The 22,112-nt window shown below is 31.2% G+C and overlaps 2 protein-coding genes across 2 annotated transcripts in view; both read right to left on the minus strand.

Moving 5' to 3' along the window:
- Window positions 1-4,784, minus strand: part of LOC117316945 (sporozoite surface protein 2-like) — a 38,853-nt gene extending 34,069 nt beyond the window's left edge. The window contains exons 1-2 of the mRNA XM_033871724.1: window positions 4,367-4,784; window positions 3,291-3,419 (exon numbers count right to left, since the gene is read on the minus strand). Of these exons, the coding sequence (XP_033727615.1) occupies window positions 3,291-3,419; window positions 4,367-4,784 (547 nt within the window). The remainder of the gene's footprint in view (window positions 1-3,290; window positions 3,420-4,366) is intronic.
- LOC117317093 (perlucin-like) overlaps window positions 1-22,112 on the minus strand; it is a 47,624-nt gene that overhangs the window by 8,306 nt on the left and 17,206 nt on the right. Inside the window, exons 2-5 of the transcript XR_004530093.1 lie at window positions 11,558-11,646; window positions 5,936-6,026; window positions 5,001-5,108; window positions 3,291-3,419 (exon numbers count right to left, since the gene is read on the minus strand). The gene's annotated coding sequence lies outside the window, so the exon portion shown is untranslated. The remainder of the gene's footprint in view (window positions 1-3,290; window positions 3,420-5,000; window positions 5,109-5,935; window positions 6,027-11,557; window positions 11,647-22,112) is intronic.

The raw sequence follows: 22,112 nt of genomic DNA on the forward strand, positions 1-22,112 counted from the left end.
AAATTCTAATTTGATTCTTAGATTACTGAACTGTGGATTTGAAATACGAAACATCTAATATACTGTTTATAATCTATCTATGTATATCTATCTATTATTATTATTATTTCTTTATTTCCTCCAAATTGAAGAGTTACAAAAAGAAATATACATTGTTGTCAAAAATAAACACATCAATTATTTACAGAGATGACCGGGTAAATGAATGCATAATGAAATAGTTAAATAACTACATAATGAAAGGTCACGAAAGTAGCAAATGATACAAAATCATTACAATGCATGTGAAGCCTGAGGTTTCCAGCGGTTGGGGAGAGCCCTACCAGCAAAGTCCTCTCAGGCTTTCACAGGCATTAACATACACGAAGGGGTTATATAATAATAATAATAATAGATAAATAATTGATAAATCAATTAAACAGTTATTAATTTGGCACTACTCATGTAAAAAAACAACAACATTGTATGCCATACGTGTATTACACTATTAATGCTGATATAACAGCAACATTTTATCAACAAAAATAGCACTATGCAGTACAAATATCACATGATCAGATGGACTTAATCTGTAGGGAAGACTACCACCAAGTAGTACATGAATTAAGTTATATTCCGATAAGGAATGTAAGAACACGCTAAATTCTATATCAAAAACAGCACTAATAAGACACCAGAGATCGTCTCTAAGACTTTCAGTTTTTGTACAATGGAGTACTATATGTGATATACGGTCATCATGTAAAATACCACAGAAATGGCACAATTCTATAAGGTTCGTTGATCTTAAATCCGTACATAGTCGAACTATATTACTTAACTTGCTGAGATGTTCAGGGAATTTTAGTGCTACTGTCCATAAAATATGTGGAGAAATTACATCTTGAATGAGCATAAACCTACTGAAATCTGAATCGTTATTCATTCTATTGTACATCATTAATTCTTCCCAATTAAAAACAGCTTTATAGACGATTGACTTCCATTTCCAACTACTTGGAAAAATTGTATCTGAAGTATACTGCAACAACTGATTAAACAAATCATACTTGCGAAGTATTCTCACGATATCAGGAATAAAACCAGTTTGCCATCATTCATTCAAAAGATACATGAATAGACGTTTGAGAAATATAGTATGAGTTAAGTATTAACTGCCCAGTCTGCAAAGACGACCAAGAAATAAAAGTTTTCTGATGTCAATATAACCTTCTATAGTGGTCCATCCAATTAGGGAAATGACCATATCAGTTCTAGTTCTAATGTTTAACCCTTGAATGGATTTTACAATAAAATTTTGAGCGCGCTCTAATTTGATTAATTCGGTTCTCGATAATTGTCATAGTTCACACCCATACAGTGCAGACGGAAAAACTTTAGTCTTAATAATCTTTGAAACAGTTAAAGGATTAAGGGTCCTAGGGTGAGCACCAGATCGAACAAGAGCCATGGTTCCACTTTTCATTCTCTTACATGCAGACTCCGTTCTGTCTGATGAACACAGTTTAAAATTCAAAACCACACCAACGTGCGTAATATTCTCAACAACTGGTAATGCTTTACCATATAAATACACATCTTTTACCAAAACTTGTTTTCTGCCTTTTGTAAAAACAACAATTTTACTTTATCTACAGAGAATTAAAATCTCCATTTACAACTATAACTTTCACAAATTGTAACCATATCTTGTAAACCAATACTTGTGTTACTGATCAAACATATGTCATCCGCTTGTGTGGGGATATTAACCCTGGTATCAATAACAAAGGCTCCTTTTCCCGACAATTCGACATCAATTAATAGATCGTTGATAAAAACCAGGTACATTTTAGCAGATAAGGACCCCCCTTGCAAGATCCCTCTCTCCATAAGAACAGGTGAAGATTGATAACCCTTAAAGGCAACATGACTTACAAACAAGTGTACATATTTCTCAATATAGTCCAAATTATGCCTTTAAATCCCATTTTGTACAGTTTGAGCAATAACCCTTCGTGCCAAACAGTATCGAAAGCTATTTTGCTATCTAAAAATGCTACGAAAGAGTCATTTTCTAGATTATATCTCACACATTCCTGTAAGTTGAAGGAAGTGCATAGACTACATACATTTTTCATATACGCTGATTGTTGTCTGTTTGGAAATGTTTCAGTATCTAGTAAAAAATCCATTCTGACAGATAAAATTGACTCGAATATTTAAAAAAAAGACAGGTATAAGAGTTATACCCCTATAACTATTTGGGTCGTCTTTGGGTTTGTTTTCCATTACCCTTATACAAAGTGAAAATTGTTCCTCTTTTCCAGTCTTCATGTATATGCTCATATTTTACAACTAAATTGAACAGTTTGGTAATGAAGCGCAATAGTCTATCACCTCCAAACTTAATGTGTTCATAAACCAGGCTATCATACCCGCCAGCTTTGCCGCTCTTAAGTTTCTTACATACTTCTCGCATTTCGTCCGTGGTAAACATTTCTGACAAAAAGATATCTTTTTCTTGATAAGACTGATTTTGAATTTCATTAACTTTAAGTAGTACATCTTGAAAAAAGTTTTCATCAAACGAATCAAGTATCTCATTCTTGAACAACTTACTAAAATGATGCATTTACAATTTGTTCGGGTTCGCGAAGTGTGGTACCATTGCGTTTCATTTCAGTTTGACAACAACCATTATTTTTGTACGATTTTTAAGTAGTTTCCAAAAGAGGTTTTGGTCAACGTCTCCAGATTTATCTATTTCGGCAAATTGCTCTTTCATATATAGATTAAAAGCATCACGAAGATTTCGTCTGAATTTTGTTTTCACAGCCTTGTATTCAAAGAACATTTGATTATTCCCTCTTGGTCTGCCTCTGAATTGACTTTTCACATTCATATCTCCGAGTATAACAACCTTTCCCTTCTCGGAGTATACAGAAACCATAGATTCTAAAATATCTATTTGATCTAATAAAACATCAATTGATCTGGATGCAGCAGGCATGTAAACTGAGAAAACATAAAGGTACTCACTATTTGGCACTCAAATATGCTGATGCCTTCTTTCCTTTTTCGCTTTATTGAGGACAAATACGTGTACTTCTAAACTGAGTTTACAGTACCACCAACAATCTCTTTTTCTGTTACGTATATTTTGAGATATCTTAATATTTTCAAATGACCCAAAAAAAATCATACGCATATTTTCTAACAAAGAACTACTTGTTGGCAACCGTTCGTATGATTCTAAATATGTAAATAAGCCCTCTCACCACGATAAAAACTATCCCTATATCACTTACTGGGATTCGCAGATGAAGGCCTTTTTTTCCCAACACTGATCATCGTTCCATTCAAACCCAAATTCTGCTCTGATCTCCAAACAGCCTTCTCCCCCGTCAGCGTTGTCAGGTTGGTCATCAGCCCAATGTCTGACGGAGAAAAGAAACTCATGTCAATAATACTATCGCTAAGATGGACGGGGTCAAATTACGTAATCAAGCGATTCTATGAAAATAAGGTTTCAAATTTGTAAGGATTCGATTGATAAAATTTCAGAGAACGGCTTATTTTCAAGTTATGTCAGCTGCAGGTCAAATACGGCGTTTTCTCTCTCGAAAATGTCTAGCAATTCAAAGGTGCCACAAGTTACTGTAGGAAGCCCATTGCACTTTAGTTAACATTTAAGTAACTCATGATTATTATTCACAGGAGCATACGACTCAGCCACTTTAACATATCAGTTATTATTGAAATCAGTTGTTCAGTTACATAAAAATAATCATTGACGGCATTCTCAGATATGCTGTTTACAGACATAGGAATACATTCAAATTCACTCAAAGCATACATACTGATAATCTCATTAACCCTGACACCGCATCCCTTGTGTTATCGGACACCTTTTACACGCACGCCCTCCCCTCGTCATCGCACCCACCCTCCCCTCGTCATCCCACACGCCCTCCCCTCGTCATCGCACCCACCCTCCCCTCATCATCCCACACGCCCTCCCCTCGTCATCGCACCCACCCTCCCCTCATCATCCCACACGCCCCTCCCCTCGTCATCGCACCCACCATCCCCTCGTCATCCCACACACCCTCCCCTCGTCATCGCACCCACCCTCCCCTCGTCATCCCACACGCCCTCCCCTCGTCATCCCACACGCCCTCCCCTCGCCATGGCACCCACCCTCCCCTCGTTATGACACCCACCCTCCCCTCGCCATGGCACCCACCCTCCCCTCGTCATCCCACACACCCTCCCCTCGCCATCACACCCACCCTCCCCTCGCCATCACACCCACCCTCCTCTCGTCATCCCACACGCCCTCCCCTCGCCATCACACCCACCCTCCCCTCGCCATCACACCCACCCTCCTTCACCCTCGCACTCTTCTTCATCCCATATCTTCCTTCATCCCGCACACCCTCCACACCATTCACACCCTTCACACCATTCACATCCTCCACACCATCCACGCCCTCCACACCATCCACGCCCTCCACACCATTCACACCCTTCACACCATTCACATCCTCCACACCATCCACGCCCTCCACACCATCCACGCCCTCCACACCATTCACACCCTTCACACCATTCACACCCTCCACACCATTCACACCCTTCACACCATTCACACCCTCCACACCATTCACATCCTCCACACCTTCACATCCTCCACACCATCCACGCCCTCCACACCATCCACGCCCTCCACACCATTCACACCCTCCACACCCATCCACGCCCTCCACACCCTTCACACCCTCCACACCCTCCCACACCATTCACACCCTTCACATCCTCCACACCATCCACACCCTCCACACCCTTCACACCCTCCACGCCCTTCACACCATTCACACACCCTCAACACCATTCACACCCTCCACACCCTCCACACCATCCACGCCCTCCACACCATTCACACCCCCCCACGCCATCCACGCCCTCCACACCCCACCCCGAGTATCCTCTGACCTTGTTACCGTAGATAGACTTACGTGTATCCCTGTATTAAGCGTGACTCCCCGGCCTGCCCGGCCCAGCGCCATTCCCCTCAGTGAGGAGATCCACTCCATCTGTCCAGTAAACCTCCTTCCCAACACTACCTGTTGTATTGTCAAAATGTTTACAATAAATGATTGAATATACATATATTATTTATCTATATTCGTTGTACAGTCAGTAATAACATAAACTATTTTTGATGTTGTTTCTGAAAAAAAGTTGAAGTATTTAAACTTAATTTCAATATTTTTTTCAAATGTTTGCCAGTATGAACTTTTGTTTCTTTTCCCAAAAAGTACACAATGTGAAGAAAAGCGAAATATCTTCTTCAGAAAACATCTAAGGATGCCGTTCTAATCGGGGCGAGAGGGCCCATAAATTCTCGCGATAATATGATCCGGTTTTAACAAAGCATAGTCGACAATTTTTCACCGCAATTTCGTCCAATAAATATGACCATAATGAAGTCGAAAAGATCAGTCGGTCACGATGTCGTACACACTAATGGACATAGACGCTTCGTTGGCCATTTGTCGGATTACACAGAATACCGACACATAAAATCAAATAATGGTTGTGACATGAAAATACATACACACTAAACAACACGAAGAAAATGTTTTCTAAGAGTAATAATTTTTTGTACTTAAAAGTCGGATAATTGCGTAAGTTTAATATTTTGAAGTATATCTTTAAATCCCAATTTTTCAAAGTCGTGTTATGGTGTTTGAATTTAATCCCCAAATAATGTGACGGTGTTTGATTTAAAATAACTTATTTAATTTAAGACGTACGGATTAACTGGTATATGTAGTTACAGGGCGGTGCGTAGGTCACGTGTTTATGGATGAAATACCAAATCATACTGACGTAGAAACAGTTAACACTTGACTTACCATGGAGTCTCCTCAGTTAACACTTGACTTACCATGGAGCCTCCTCAGCATGCCTTCTATAGTAGATTCCTCCGCTGCCGATTCTACCTCCAACAGGTCGGCACCGTATATCTTACAGTATTCCTGGAATGAATAGTTTTAAACATGTATTAGATACTCAGCTACGCGGAAATAGATTATTCCTTAGTGTGACCTCTAGATTTGAGTGTCGACTGGACAACAATGGTGATGCCAAAAATTGGTAACATATACAGGGTATAGCAAATGATGAAACACAATGTTCCTATCATTGGTATTTATAAAAAAAAAAAAACAAAAAACAAAAAACAACAAACAAACAAATAAAAACAAAAGCACGCAAGCTTCTGTTCTTGGTCAAAGTAAAGACTGATGTATTATGGCAAAAGTACTAGACTATTTACTATGTCGACATCAAGTGTGTCAACACTGTATTTAACATTTTATTCTGTGATAAAGACATTAGACAAAGTAGCTGTACCGACGTTTCTTTGTCATGCGTATCTCACATCAGGAAACATTCTAGACTAAAACACTGTGTTTTAGAAACAATTTCGGTCTCCAAGGTCACTTGGTATATAAACATACCAAAAAAAAAAATCAGATTACAAGCGAATCGTAACGTAAAAAGTAAATATGTAAAATTCATAGAATTGGCTGATGGTTACATTCTAGACAGGGTACGGCCATATCCTGGTGTCGACAATGATGCCAATGTTACAAAGACTATCATTGATTGTCCTGAATTGAGAAGGAGGATAATGCGGTTGTTTAGAGCAGATTTAGTGATGTTTTATCAGATCAAGAGTCGCATGACTTGATAACAAAACTAAACTACAATCTTACCTAAAGGCTAAGCTGTCACATACAAACTAATCTTGGTAAATATATTAAGGTAAAGTGTTAACACTATTGACAAAACTAAGTAAGTTCAGAGATACTTCCCAGTTACAATGAAGTGCTGTACACGGTGATGTATTAAATCAACACTGTTAATTACTTATCTTATAACAGCTGTCATTGGCCTATTCGTTTTTTCCAGAATTAAATATTTTTTTTCGAATCCACCAGATCACAGTTCCAGGCAATTAATAATCCAATAGAATTCATATAACTCTCCGTGACAATTGTAAATAAGTTCTGAACAACAATTTGCCTCTCGTGGTATTTATACTATAATGCCAAAACTTTCAAGTACATTATCTAACCATCTCATTTCTGGAATTTTCTAACAAACTTCTTGTAAACAACCACTTGCATTCCGGATAGTACTATTTACGTATAAGGTCGTAAGAGTTATTTCCCGTGAGTAAACAATATGCATACATCTTACATCACTGGTAGTAGTATCGTCCATGGGGGGAGATTTTTACAATGGGCCTCCTTCAAATCACGGCTTGTCCCTTCATTATGGTGGCTGATTTGTGCCATTTTCGCTTTTTCGCTTTTTCGCCATGGAAAAACCGCGAAAAAGCGAAAATCTAATGTTAAAATTTCGCTTTTTCGCGTTAAACTAACACGAAAAAGGGAAAAATCGAAATAGCTTTTTCGCCTTCCGGTTGACATGCGCAGCAAATGCAAAGCTCATGGAGGACGCCATTACTGCATTGTAAGTAAGATCAGCTGGTGTTTACAACCCCCTTAATCCCTCCTTTAAACGCCGCAAGGACATTGTTAACATCATAATTTAACCTTATTCAAGTAGTTAGATGACATATTCGAAATTTTAATGCAAAATTATTTCAAAGCAATCGTGTCAATATATCTCGGATGTGGATTTTAGTGGCTTGTCCGATATACAATTGTCTAATAAATTGAAATCAACATACACTTTATATGCACTATATCTGCCATTTTTTAAATATTTGTTTCTAATACCCATGCGTCGTATGTAATGTATTGTCGATAATATGGTTTAAACATAATCTTTACCTCCCTCCAATGAATTCGTGATTAAGTAACATTTATCTATTATGTTCTAACTAGGGCATATTATAGGTGAAGCCTACACTTTTCACCAAAAGAGAAAAAAAGATAAATTTACTCGACATTATAGACCCCCTTATAAAGACTGAGAAATAATCAAAGAATCCCTAGAAGTTAAAGGTTTGGTTTGTTTTTGTTTTACGTCCTATTAACAGCCAGGGTCATTTAAGGACGTGCCAGGTTTTGGAGGTGGAGGAAAGCCGGAGTACCCGGAGAAAAACCACCGGCCTACAGTCAGTACCTGGCAACTACCCCACGTGGGATTCGAACTCGCAACCCAGAGGTGGAGGGCTAGTGAAGTTAAAGGGACTATTTAGTCAACTAACGCATTTTCGATTAGGCAAGTACCGAAAATATGTGCCCTAATGAACTTTATGTTGATAAAATGTCTCTGTAAATCGATATCAATTCCAACAAATTACGGATGATATGTATACCAATTAAATATTATGAGTCCATCTTTTCATCAAGACGGGTTACGTCCCATGTCTTTGAGTTATCGTTACAACTTGCCTCATTGATATCGGAGGACCGTTTATGTAAGAACACAGAAAATCTACAAAGGATTAACTCCTGAGAAAACGAAAAGTCGTCTTCGAGTGCACAACAACTTTGTCACGTGAACATATCTCATTAGACGAGACCGTTCGGATCATCCTTGGGTTGCATTCGGAACACCTCGGTCGATTCGCTGCGGTCATGTAACCTTTGATGGAAGGTACTGTAATCGGGGCGAGGTGTTCCGAATGCCTTGGGTTGCTGTAATTTGAAGAAAAACCCGAGGAGTTCCGGATGAAGACGAGACAAGACCTTAATTGTTTATCAAAACTGGATGTTACGGAAGGAAATTGTGATTTTCCAAAGTTTGAAATCTTTATTATGTGTCATATATCGAATGCCCTTGACAGCTGGTTAGATAAGTGAGCACCTTGCTGATATAGATATACCGGACATCTGCGTTGTAAGATCCGCTTACGGCACAAAGGGTAGGCAAAGTACCACGTTAGGACACGATTGTTCTGTTAGTATCAATCCTATACATGATTATTACCCTCCGTATTCTACTGGACTGGGAGCCACGAGGACACGTAACAATATAACCAGTACCCTGTACCATTGAGAATAACATATGCACTTAGGCAATACAACTTCTGTATAATCCTTAACGTTCTGGAAAAGTGCACCATATCATTCTCCACAATTCAGAAATGGTTTTGAGACATTTGAGTTTTCTGAACATTTTCATACAGGTGGTAGGTGCGAATTTTGACCCGGAGTCATCATATTTGATCTCTTTTTATAATTGTATTCATAACGAAATCTAGTATGGCATTTACGTTGAAGTTATTGATGGGCATTTGTACTCAAATCAAAAATCATATTGGAACCTTATTAAACGGTTAACTAAATCAACGGGTCATATCTACAATGTATTTTCTTATATATCATTGCAACAAGTGAAAAGGGAACGAACTATTATGAATGATTCTTCTTGTAGTATAGCAAAAGTAAAAGACAGTAACACTGTTGCTCCTGGTGTTGAGTCAAAAAACGATGAGCAAATTAATTAAATAAAAATAAATTCTACCTAAATACTCGATATGCTGGAGCGTGGCATGGCCAAGGGTAATGAAGTCAGTCACCATATGTTATGAAATTCACATCATGTTTGTACTCCTCTTTACGAATAAAGGTTTTCCCAAACATGGAAATTAGCTTATGTCTTTATCATAGTAAATAGAAAAGTACTCAGTAAAATTATTTCCTGCTTCCAACTTTGGAATATGCTTGTGAACTTTGGAGGAGTTGCTCTCAATTTCATGTTTATTTTCTAGAAAAAAAACTCAATTAGAAGCAGCTAGAATTGTAACAGGACTGCCGCCTAGTTATGTCGGTAAACAATCTTTGTATATAGAAACAGGATAAAAAACTTTGACAAATACACGAGAAGACTTATTTTACAAAATGCATAACACACAAACACCTTCTGACCTGTATTCAGTATTACCTTATTTAGTTTGAGAAAGAAACCTATACTTTTAAAGAAATTATACCAATTATTCTATTTCAAATAATAGTCTTACAAGCCCTACATTGTCCTCTATACCATCAACCACCAGATTCTGGGATAGACTCGTAGAAACTTTTAGTAACCAGCCAACTATGAATACTTTAAAAATTATTTACATCAATATCACAGATATTCTCCGATATTCTTTAACCATTGTCAACGCTATCTTGATATTCTACATACTAAGCTAAGACACAATTGTAGTGCATTAAACAATTATTTTTATCGTGTAAATTCAACTGATCATTCTTGTGCCTCTTGTGCTTGTAGCTTCCTTTATACTTTCTACTCTTCACAGATGGAATACCATAGATGTTTTGGTTTGATTTTGTTAAACGTCCTATTAACAGCCAGGGTCAATAACCTTAGACGATGCAGTACATTCGCTACCATCGTTAAATTGTTAAGATATTCGTTAAAGTCAGAGATATACAGTCTAACCTTGTTCTATAGTTTGGGGCCGGCGATCGTAAGTTGAATATTTTGCATGTTAGGCTCCGGCACAAATATAAATAGAAAAGAACTTTGTAAACAATGCATCATGTATTGTTGTAATCCATGTTAGTCTTTTAAAAATGTCATGTTTTTACAAATGAAAGAAACACTCTTCGCCATTTTTTAAAAACTCTTAAGGAATTCATTTTGGAACCACTTATGTGTTCTCATGTTACGGGGGACCTTAACCCAGATAAATTAAATTATGAGCAAATGTTCATAGAATTCAGCCACAGATTTCATGATACACAATGCAGATTTCTATATGTAAAAGCATATTTGGAAGAAGACGTAGATAAGTTATGATAATTTGTTATAATCCATTGTTGATTGACAATAAATATCTTTAAAAGCAAAATCATACAATGTCAGAAGCAGATGAAGATTCCCCGCATTGTTTACAACGAAAAGTGGTTTAAAGCACCACAGCTCCGCCATCTTGGACCCAATTAAGTGGTTCGATTCAGAATACGAGCCATGCGAACCAGTACAGTTCTGCTGATTCGGCGCGTTCCATTACGAGTATAGCAAAGGATAAACTTTCTCTTCAATTCTATCTATCTAAATATAAACCTGTCAAAAATAGAATTTGTCCCATTAAATTACGTAATTCGGCTCGATCACTGGAAATTGAAACAGCAAGATACTGCCACATTCCGAAAGACGCAAAACTTTATTAACAATGTAACCCTCTTGATATGAAGGATGAATTCCATTTTTTACTTATTTGTAACAAATTTCGGAAACATATAAAACAAGTCTTGGAAAAAATACCTAAGTTGATAAGGCTACCCAGCTTCTAAATTCGCGAATTATTAATAAACTATGTGCATTAGGTAAATATATTTTCGAATTAATAAGTTAGGACCCTCTGGTATAATTGTATGTTGTGTATTATATCTTATTAGAGATTTGTTCTCTATTATTATTTTGCATTGTCCTTCTATTGTTTTTTACTCTGTTACTCTGATGAGCCGATGACTTAAAGTTATTAATAAAACCTTAATTTTAAACTTGAAACAGGTTCTTACCGGTACAGTTGGTACGAACGCACAGGTAATACCCAGTAACACGTGTATCTCACCTTGGCGTCGATCCACGTGACATGGTCCGCGAACACCTTGTAACAACGGTATCTATGTCTCTCGAAACCCTCCGGACAACTCAACACACCTGTTATAGATAAAACATACTGATATTAACATTGACGTAAAAACATACTGATATTAACATCACAGTAAAAACATACTGATATTAACATTACAGTAAAAACATACTGATATTAACATTACAGTAAAACATACTGATATTAACATTACAGTAAAACATACTGATATTAACATTATAGTAAAAACATACTGATATTAACACTACAGTAAAACATACTGATATTAACATTACAGTAAAACATACTGATATTAACGTTACAGTAAATACATACTGATATTAACGTTACAGTAAAACATACTGATATTAACGTTACAGTAAAACATACTGATATTAACATTACAGTAAAACATACTGATATTAACATTACAGTAAAACATACTGATATTAACACTACAGTAAAACACACTGATATTAACGTTACAGTAAAACATACTGATATTAACATTACAGCAAAACATACTGATATTAACATTACAGTAAAACATACTGATATTAACGTTACAATAAAAACATACTGATATTAACATTACAGTAAAACATACTGATATTAACATTACAGTAAAACATACTGATATTAACGTTACAGTAAAACATACTGATATTAACATTATAGTAAAAACATACTGATATTAACATAACAGTAAAACATACTGATATTAACATAACAGTAAAACATACTGATATTAACGTTACAGTAAAAACATACTGATATTAACGTTACAGTAAACACATACTGATATTAACATTACAGTAAAAACATACTGATATTAACGTTACAGTAAAACATACTGATATTAACATTACAGTGAAACATACTGATATTAACATTACAGTAAAAACATACTGATATTAACATTACAGTAAAACATACTGATATTAACATTACAGTAAAAACATACTGATATTAACATTACAGTAAAACATACTGATATTAACATTGACGTAAAAACATACTGATATTAACATTATAGTAAAACATACTGATATTAACATAACAGTAAAACATACTGATATTAACATAACAGTAAAAACATACTGATATTAACATAACAGTAAAAACATACTGATATTAACATTACAGTAAAACATACTGATATTAACATAACAGTAAAACATACTGATATTAACGTTACTGATATTAACATTACAGTAAAACATACTGATATTAACATAACAGTAAAACATACTGATATTAACGTTACTGATATTAACATAACAGTAAAACATACTGATATTAACGTTACAGTAAAAACATACTGATATTAACGTTACAGTAAACACATACTGATATTAACATTACAGTAAAAACATACTGATATTAACGTTACAGTAAAACATACTGATATTAACGTTACATTAAAACATACTGATATTAACGTTACAGTAAAACATACTGATATTAACATTACAGTAAAACATACTGATATTAGCGTTACAGTAAAACATACTGATATTAACGTTACAGTAAAACATACTGATATTAACATCACAGTAAAACATACTGATATTAACATTACAGTAAAACATACTGATGTTAACATTACAGTAAAACATACTGATATTAACATTACAGTAAAACATACTGATATTAACGTTACAGTAAAACATACTGATATTAACATTACAGTAAAACATACTGATATTAACATTACAGTAAAAACATACTGATATTAACATCACAGTAAAACATACTGATATTAACATTACAGTAAAAACATACTGATATTAACATTATAGTAAAACATACTGATATTAACATTACAGTAAAACATACTGATATTAACATTACAGTAAAAACATACTGATATTAACATTACAGTAAAAACATACTGATATTAACATTACAGTAAAACATACTGATATTAACATTACAGTAAAAACATACTGATATTAACATTACAGTAAAAACATACTGATATTAACATTACAGTAAAAACATACTGATATTAACATTACAGTAAAACACACTGATATTAACATTACAGTTAAACATACTGATATTAACATTGACGTAAAAACATACTGATATTAACATTACAGTAAAACATACTGATATTAACATTACAGTAAAACATACTGATATTAACATTACAGTAAAACATATTGATATTAACATTACAGTAAAACATACTGATATTAACGTTACAGTAAAAACATACTGATATTAACATTACAGTAAAACATACTGATATTAACATTACAGTAAAAACATACTGATATTAACGTTACAGTAAAAACATACTGATATTAACGTTACAGTAAAACATACTGATATTAACGTTACAGTAAAACATACTGATATTAACATTACAGTAAAACATACTGATATTAACATTACAGTAAAACATACTGATATTAACACTACAGTAAAACACACTGATAGTAACGTTACAGTAAAACATACTGATATTAACATTACAGCAAAACATACTGATATTAACATTACAGTAAAACATACTGATATTAACGTTACAATAAAAACATACTGATATTAACATTACAGTAAAAGATACTGATATTAACATTACAGTAAAACATACTGATATTAACGTTACAGTAAAACATACTGATATTAACATTATAGTAAAAACATACTGATATTAACATAACAGTAAAACATACTGATATTAACATAACAGTAAAACATACTGATATTAACATAACAGTAAAACATACTGATATTAACATTACAGTAAGACATACTGATATTAACATTACAGTAAAACATACTGATATTAACATTACAGTAAAACATACTGATATTAACATTACAGTAAAACATACTGATATTAACACTACAGTAAAAACATACTGATATTAACGTTACAGTAAAAACATACTGATATTAACGTTACAGTAAACACATACTGATATTAACATTACAGTAAAAACATACTGATATTAACGTTACAGTAAAACATACTGATATTAACATTACAGTGAAACATACTGATATTAACATTACAGTAAAAACATACTGATATTAACATTACAGTAAAACATACTGATATTAACATTACAGTAAAAACATACTGATATTAACATTGACGTAAAAACATACTGATATTAACATTACAGTAAAACATACTGATATTAACATTACAGTAAAACATACTGATATTAACATTACAGTAAAAACATACTGATATTAACATTGACGTAAAAACATACTGATATTAACATTACAGTAAAACATACTGATATTAACATTACAGTAAAAACATACTGATATTAACATTACAGTAAAAACATACTGATATTAACACTACAGTAAAAACATACTGATATTAACATTACAGTAAAAACATACTGATATTAACGTTACAGTAAAAACATACTGATATTAACATTACAGTAAAACATACTGATATTAACATTACAGTAAAACATACTGATATTAACATTACAGTAAAAACATACTGATATTAACATTACAGTAAAAACATACTGATATTAACATTACAGTAAAACATACTGATATTAACATTGACGTAAAAACATACTGATATTAACATTATAGTAAAACATACTGATATTAACATTACAGTAAAACATACTGATATTAACATTGACGTAAAAACATACTGATATTAACATTATAGTAAAACATACTGATATTAACATAACAGTAAAACATACTGATATTAACATAACAGTAAAAACATACTGATATTAACATTACAGTAAAACATACTGATATTAACATAACAGTAAAACATACTGATATTAACATTACAGTAAAAACATACTGATATTAACAAAACAGTAAAACATACTGATATTAACATTACAGTAAAAACATACTGATATTAACATTACAGTAAAAACATACTGATATTAACATAACAGTAAAACATACTGATATTAACGTTACAGTAAAACATACTGATATTAACGTTACAGTAAAACATACTGATATTAACGTTACAGTAAAACATACTGATATTAACGTTACAGTAAAACATACTGATATTAACATTACAGTAAAACATACTGATATTAGCGTTACAGTAAAACATACTGATATTAACGTTACAGTAAAACATACTGATATTAACATTACAGTAAAACATACTGATATTAACATTACAGTAAAACATACTGATGTTAACATTACAGTAAAACATACTGATATTAACATTACAGTAAAAACATACTGATATTAACGTTACAGTAAAACATACTGATATTAACATTACAGTAAAACATACTGATATTAACATTACAGTAAAAACATACTGATATTAACATCACAGTAAAACATACTGATATTAACATTACAGTAAAAACATACTGATATTAACACTACAGTAAAACATACTGATATTAACATTACAGTAAAAACATACTGATATTAACATTACAGTAAAACATACTGATATTAACATTACAGTAAAAACATACTGATATTAACATTATAGTAAAAACATACTGATATTAACATTACAGTAAAAACATACTGATATTAACATTACAGTAAAACACACTGATATTAACATTACAGTTAAACATACTGATATTAACATTATAGTAAAAACATACTGATATTAACGTTACAGTAAAACATACTGATATTAACATTACAGTAAAAACATACTAATATTAACGTTACAGTAAACACATACTGATATTAACATTACAGTAAAACATACTGATATTAACATTACAGTAAAAACATACTGATATTAACGTTACAGTAAAAACATACTGATATTAACATTACAGTAAAACACACTGATATTAACATTACAGTAAAACATACTGATATTAACATTACAGTAAAAACATACTGATATTAACATTGACGTAAAAACATACTGATATTAACATTACAGTAAAACATACTGATATTAACATTACAGTAAAACATACTGATATTAACATTACAGTAAAACATATTGATATTAACATTACAGTAAAACATACTAATATTAACGTTACAGTAAAAACATACTGATATTAACATTACAGTAAAACATACTGATATTAACATTACAGTAAAAACATACTGATATTAACGTTACAGTAAAAACATACTGATATTAACGTTACAGTAAACACATACTGATATTAACATTACAGTAAAAAAAAACTGATATTAACGTTACAGTAAAACATACTGCTATTAACGTTACAGTAAAAACATACTGATATTAACATTACAGTAAAAACATACTGATATTAACATTACAGTAAAAACATACTGATATTAACATTACAGTAAAAACATACTGATATTAACGTTACAGTAAAACATACTGATATTAACGTTACAGTAAAAACATACTGATATTAACATTACAGTAAAAACATACTGATATTAACATTACAGTAAAACATACTGATATTAACATTACAGTAAAACATACTGATATTAACACTACAGTAAAACATACTGATATTAACACTACAGTAAAACATACTGATATTAACATTGACGTAAAAACATACTGATATTAACATTACAGTAAAAACATACTGATATTAACATAACAGTAAAACATACTGATATTAACATTACAGTAAAAACATACTGATATTAACATAACAGTAAAAACATACTGATATTAACATTACAGTAAAACATACTGATATTAACGTTACAGTAAAAACATACTGATATTAACATTACAGTAAAAACATACTGATATTAACATTACAGTAAAAACATACTGATATTAACATTACAGTAAAAACATACTGATATTAACACTACAGTAAAACATACTGATATTAACACTACAGTAAAACATACTGATATTAACATTACAGTAAAACATACTGATATTAACATTACAGCAAAACATACTGATATTAACATTACAGTAAAAACATACTGATATTAACATTAAAGTAAAACATACTGATATTAACATTACAGTAAAACATACTGATATTAACATTACAGTAAAACATACTGATATTAACGTTACAGTAAAAACATACTGATATTGACATTACAGTAAAAACATACTGATATTAACATTACAGTAAAACATACTGATATTAACATTACAGTAAAACATACTGATATTAACACTACAGTAAAACATACTGATATTAACACTACAGTAAAACATACTGATATTAACATTGACGTAAAAACATACTGATATTAACATTACAGTAAAAACATACTGATATTAACATAACAGTAAAACATACTGATATTAACATTACAGTAAAAACATACTGATATTAACATAACAGTAAAAACATACTGATATTAACATTATAGTAAAAACATACTGATATTAACATTACAGTAAAAACATACTGATATTAACATTACAGTAAAAACATACTGATATTAACATTACAGTAAAAACATACTGATATTAACACTACAGTAAAACATACTGATATTAACACTACAGTAAAACATACTGATATTAACATTACAGTAAAACATACTGATATTAACATTACAGCAAAACATACTGATATTAACATTACAGTAAAAACATACTGATATTAACATTAAAGTAAAACATACTGATATTAACATTACAGTAAAACATACTGATATTAACATTACAGTAAAACATACTGATATTAACATCACAGTAAAAACATACTGATATTAACATTATAGTAAAAACATACTGATATTAACGTTACAGTAAAACATACTGATATTAACATTACAGTAAAACATACTGATATTAACACTACAGTAAAACATACTGATATTAACACTACAGTAAAACATACTGATATTAACATTGACGTAAAAACATACTGATATTAACGTTACAGTAAAAACATACTGATATTAACATTACAGTAAAACATACTGTTATTAACATTACAGTAAAACATACTGTTATTAACATTACAGTAAAACATACTGATATTAACATTACAGTAAAAACATACTGATATTAACATCACAGTAAAAACATACTGATATTAACATAACAGTAAAACATACTGATATTAACATTACAGTAAAAACATACTGATATTAACATTATAGTAAAACATACTGATATTAACATTACAGTAAAACATACTGATATTAACATTATAGTAAAAACATACTGATATTAACATTACAGTAAAAACATACTGATATTAACATCACAGTAAAAACATACTGATATTAACATTACAGTAAAAACATACTGATATTAACATTACAGTAAAACATACTGATATTAACATTACAGTAAAACATACTGATATTAACATTACAGTAAAAACATACTGAAATTAACATTACAGTAAAACATACTGATATTAACATTACAGTAAAAACATACTGATATTAACATTACAGTAAAACATACTGATATTAACACTACAGTAAAAACATACTGATATTAACACTACAGTAAAACATACTGATATTAACATTACAGTAAAACATACTGATATTAACACTACAGTAAAAACATACTGATATTAACACTACAGTAAAACATACTGATATTAACATTATAGTAAAAACATACTGATATTAACGTTACAGTAAAACATACTGATATTAACATTACAGTAAAACATACTGATATTAACACTACAGTAAAACATACTGATATTAACACTACAGTAAAACATACTGATATTAACATTACAGTAAAAACATACTGATATTAACATTACAGTAAAAACATACTAATATTAACATTACAGTAAAACATACTGATATTAACATCACAGTAAAAACATACTGATATTAACATTACAGTAAAAACATACTGATATTAACATTACAGTAAAAACATACTGATATTAACGTTACAGTAAAACATACTGATATTAACATTACAGTAAAACATACTGATATTAACATTATAGTAAAACATACTGATATTAACATTACAGTAAAACATACTGATATTAACATTACAGTAAAAACATACTGATATTAACATTACAGTAAAACATACTGATATTAACATTACAGTAAAACATACTGATATTAACACTACAGTAAAACATACTGATATTAACACTACAGTAAAACATACTGATATTAACATTGACGTAAAAACATACTGATATTAACATTACAGTAAAAACATACTGATATTAACATAACAGTAAAACATACTGATATTAACATTACAGTAAAAACATACTGATATTAACATAACAGTAAAAACATACTGATATTAACATTACAGTAAAAACATACTGATATTAACATTACAGTAAAAACATACTGATATTAACATTACAGTAAAAACATACTGATATTAACATTACAGTAAAAACATACTGATATTAACACTACAGTAAAACATACTGATATTAACACTACAGTAAAACATACTGATATTAACATTACAGTAAAACATACTGATATTAACATTACAGCAAAACATACTGATATTAACATTACAGTAAAAACATACTGATATTAACATTAAAGTAAAACATACTGATATTAACATTACAGTAAAACATACTGATATTAACATTACAGTAAAACATACTGATATTAACATCACAGTAAAAACATACTGATATTAACATTATAGTAAAAACATACTGATATTAACGTTACAGTAAAACATACTGATATTAACATTACAGTAAAACATACTGATATTAACACTACAGTAAAACATACTGATATTAACACTACAGTAAAACATACTGATATTAACATTGACGTAAAAACATACTGATATTAACATAACAGTAAAAACATACTGATATTAACATTACAGTAAAACATACTGATATTAACATGACAGTAAAACATACTGATATTAACATTACAGTAAAAACATACTGATATTAACATCACAGTAAAAACATACTGATATTAACATAACAGTAAAACATACTGATATTAACATTACAGTAAAAACATACTGATATTAACATTACAGCAAAACATAATGATATTAACATTACAGTAAAAACATACTGATATTAACATTACAGTAAAAACATACTGATATTAACGTTACAGTAAAACATACTGATATTAACATTACAGTAAAACATACTGATATTAACATTATAGTAAAACATACTGATATTGACATTACAGTAAAAACATACTGATATTAACATTACAGTAAAAACATACTGATATTAACATTACAGTAAAACATACTGATATTAACACTACAGTAAAACATACTGATATTAACATTACAGTAAAACATACTGATATTAACATAACAGTAAAACATACTGATACTAACATTACAGTAAAACATACTGATATTAACATTACAGTAAAACATACTGATATTAACATTACAGTAAAAACATACTGATATTAACATTACAGTAAAACATACTGATATTAACATAATAGTAAAACATACTGATATTAACATAACAGTAAAACATACTGATATTAACATTACAGTAAGACATACTGATATTAACATTACAGTAAAAACATACTGATATTAACATTACAGTAAAAACATACTGATATTAACATTACAGTAAAACATACTGATATTAACATAACAGTAAAACATACTGATATTAACATTAACGATTTTTAATCACTATTGCAACTGCTTGATTTCATTTAATTGATGTCTTAATTATAGGCTTCATCGGGTTGATGATATGTCTTAATTCTGGAGTTAATTGTGATGATAATATGTCATAACTATGGATTTTATTGTGTTGATGATATGTCTTAACTTTGGAACTCACTGAATAAATGATATATCATACTTCATTTCAATTCATTAATTTCATCGCAGATTTGTCTTAATCATTGTCTATTTACGCCGGGCCTCATTATACTAATTATCATTAACTATATACACACACTAACCTCCTAGGCAACTGGCACATCATGTTGACTTTCGGTATTTATAAAAACAACAAACAATTTCCGATTTTCAAATGTTACTATTCAAAAAATACAAACCACCTTGTAGAGGTGATGGACAGAGTCTAGTAGGGGATTTTTTTTTGGAAATTGTATTAAAATGATTCACAAATTTTCGCACTGAAAGTAACACTGATAACAATATTGTAGAGTATTCCGAATGTTTCTAAAATGTCGGATAGATACTTTAACACTATCGCCTCGTTGTTCATTCGGAGTACACTTTGGTCTATATTCTACCCCAATCGGAACACCTCACCTCACGTCTGCGAACGTCTAGTTTCGGAGAAAATGACGAGGCGTTCCGATTGTATTCTACCCGTCAATAGACCTATAGAGTCGAAAACGCTATGTTACGTTTTCCCGCGCAAATCGTTCACACTATTACAGTTTTCGATATACTGAAAGGTGGATGTTTATTAGTATTTACGGAAATACGGAGAAAACATATCTTCTGCTGATACTTAAAACCACCTGGTTATCAAACATTACAGCTCAAAAGGACGCACATTCTTTAATGGATGATACGACCATTCATCCGCCCCTTTTCTCCACCACCCATTGAATATTTACTATCAATGCAATCACTCGATTCTATATTCCATAATTTATACTGTAAACAAGAAACATATATGACTCTCCGTTTCCG

The sequence above is a fragment of the Pecten maximus genome, chromosome 18 (assembly GCF_902652985.1).
Source record: "Pecten maximus chromosome 18, xPecMax1.1, whole genome shotgun sequence".
Lineage (NCBI taxonomy): Eukaryota > Metazoa > Mollusca > Bivalvia > Pectinida > Pectinidae > Pecten > Pecten maximus.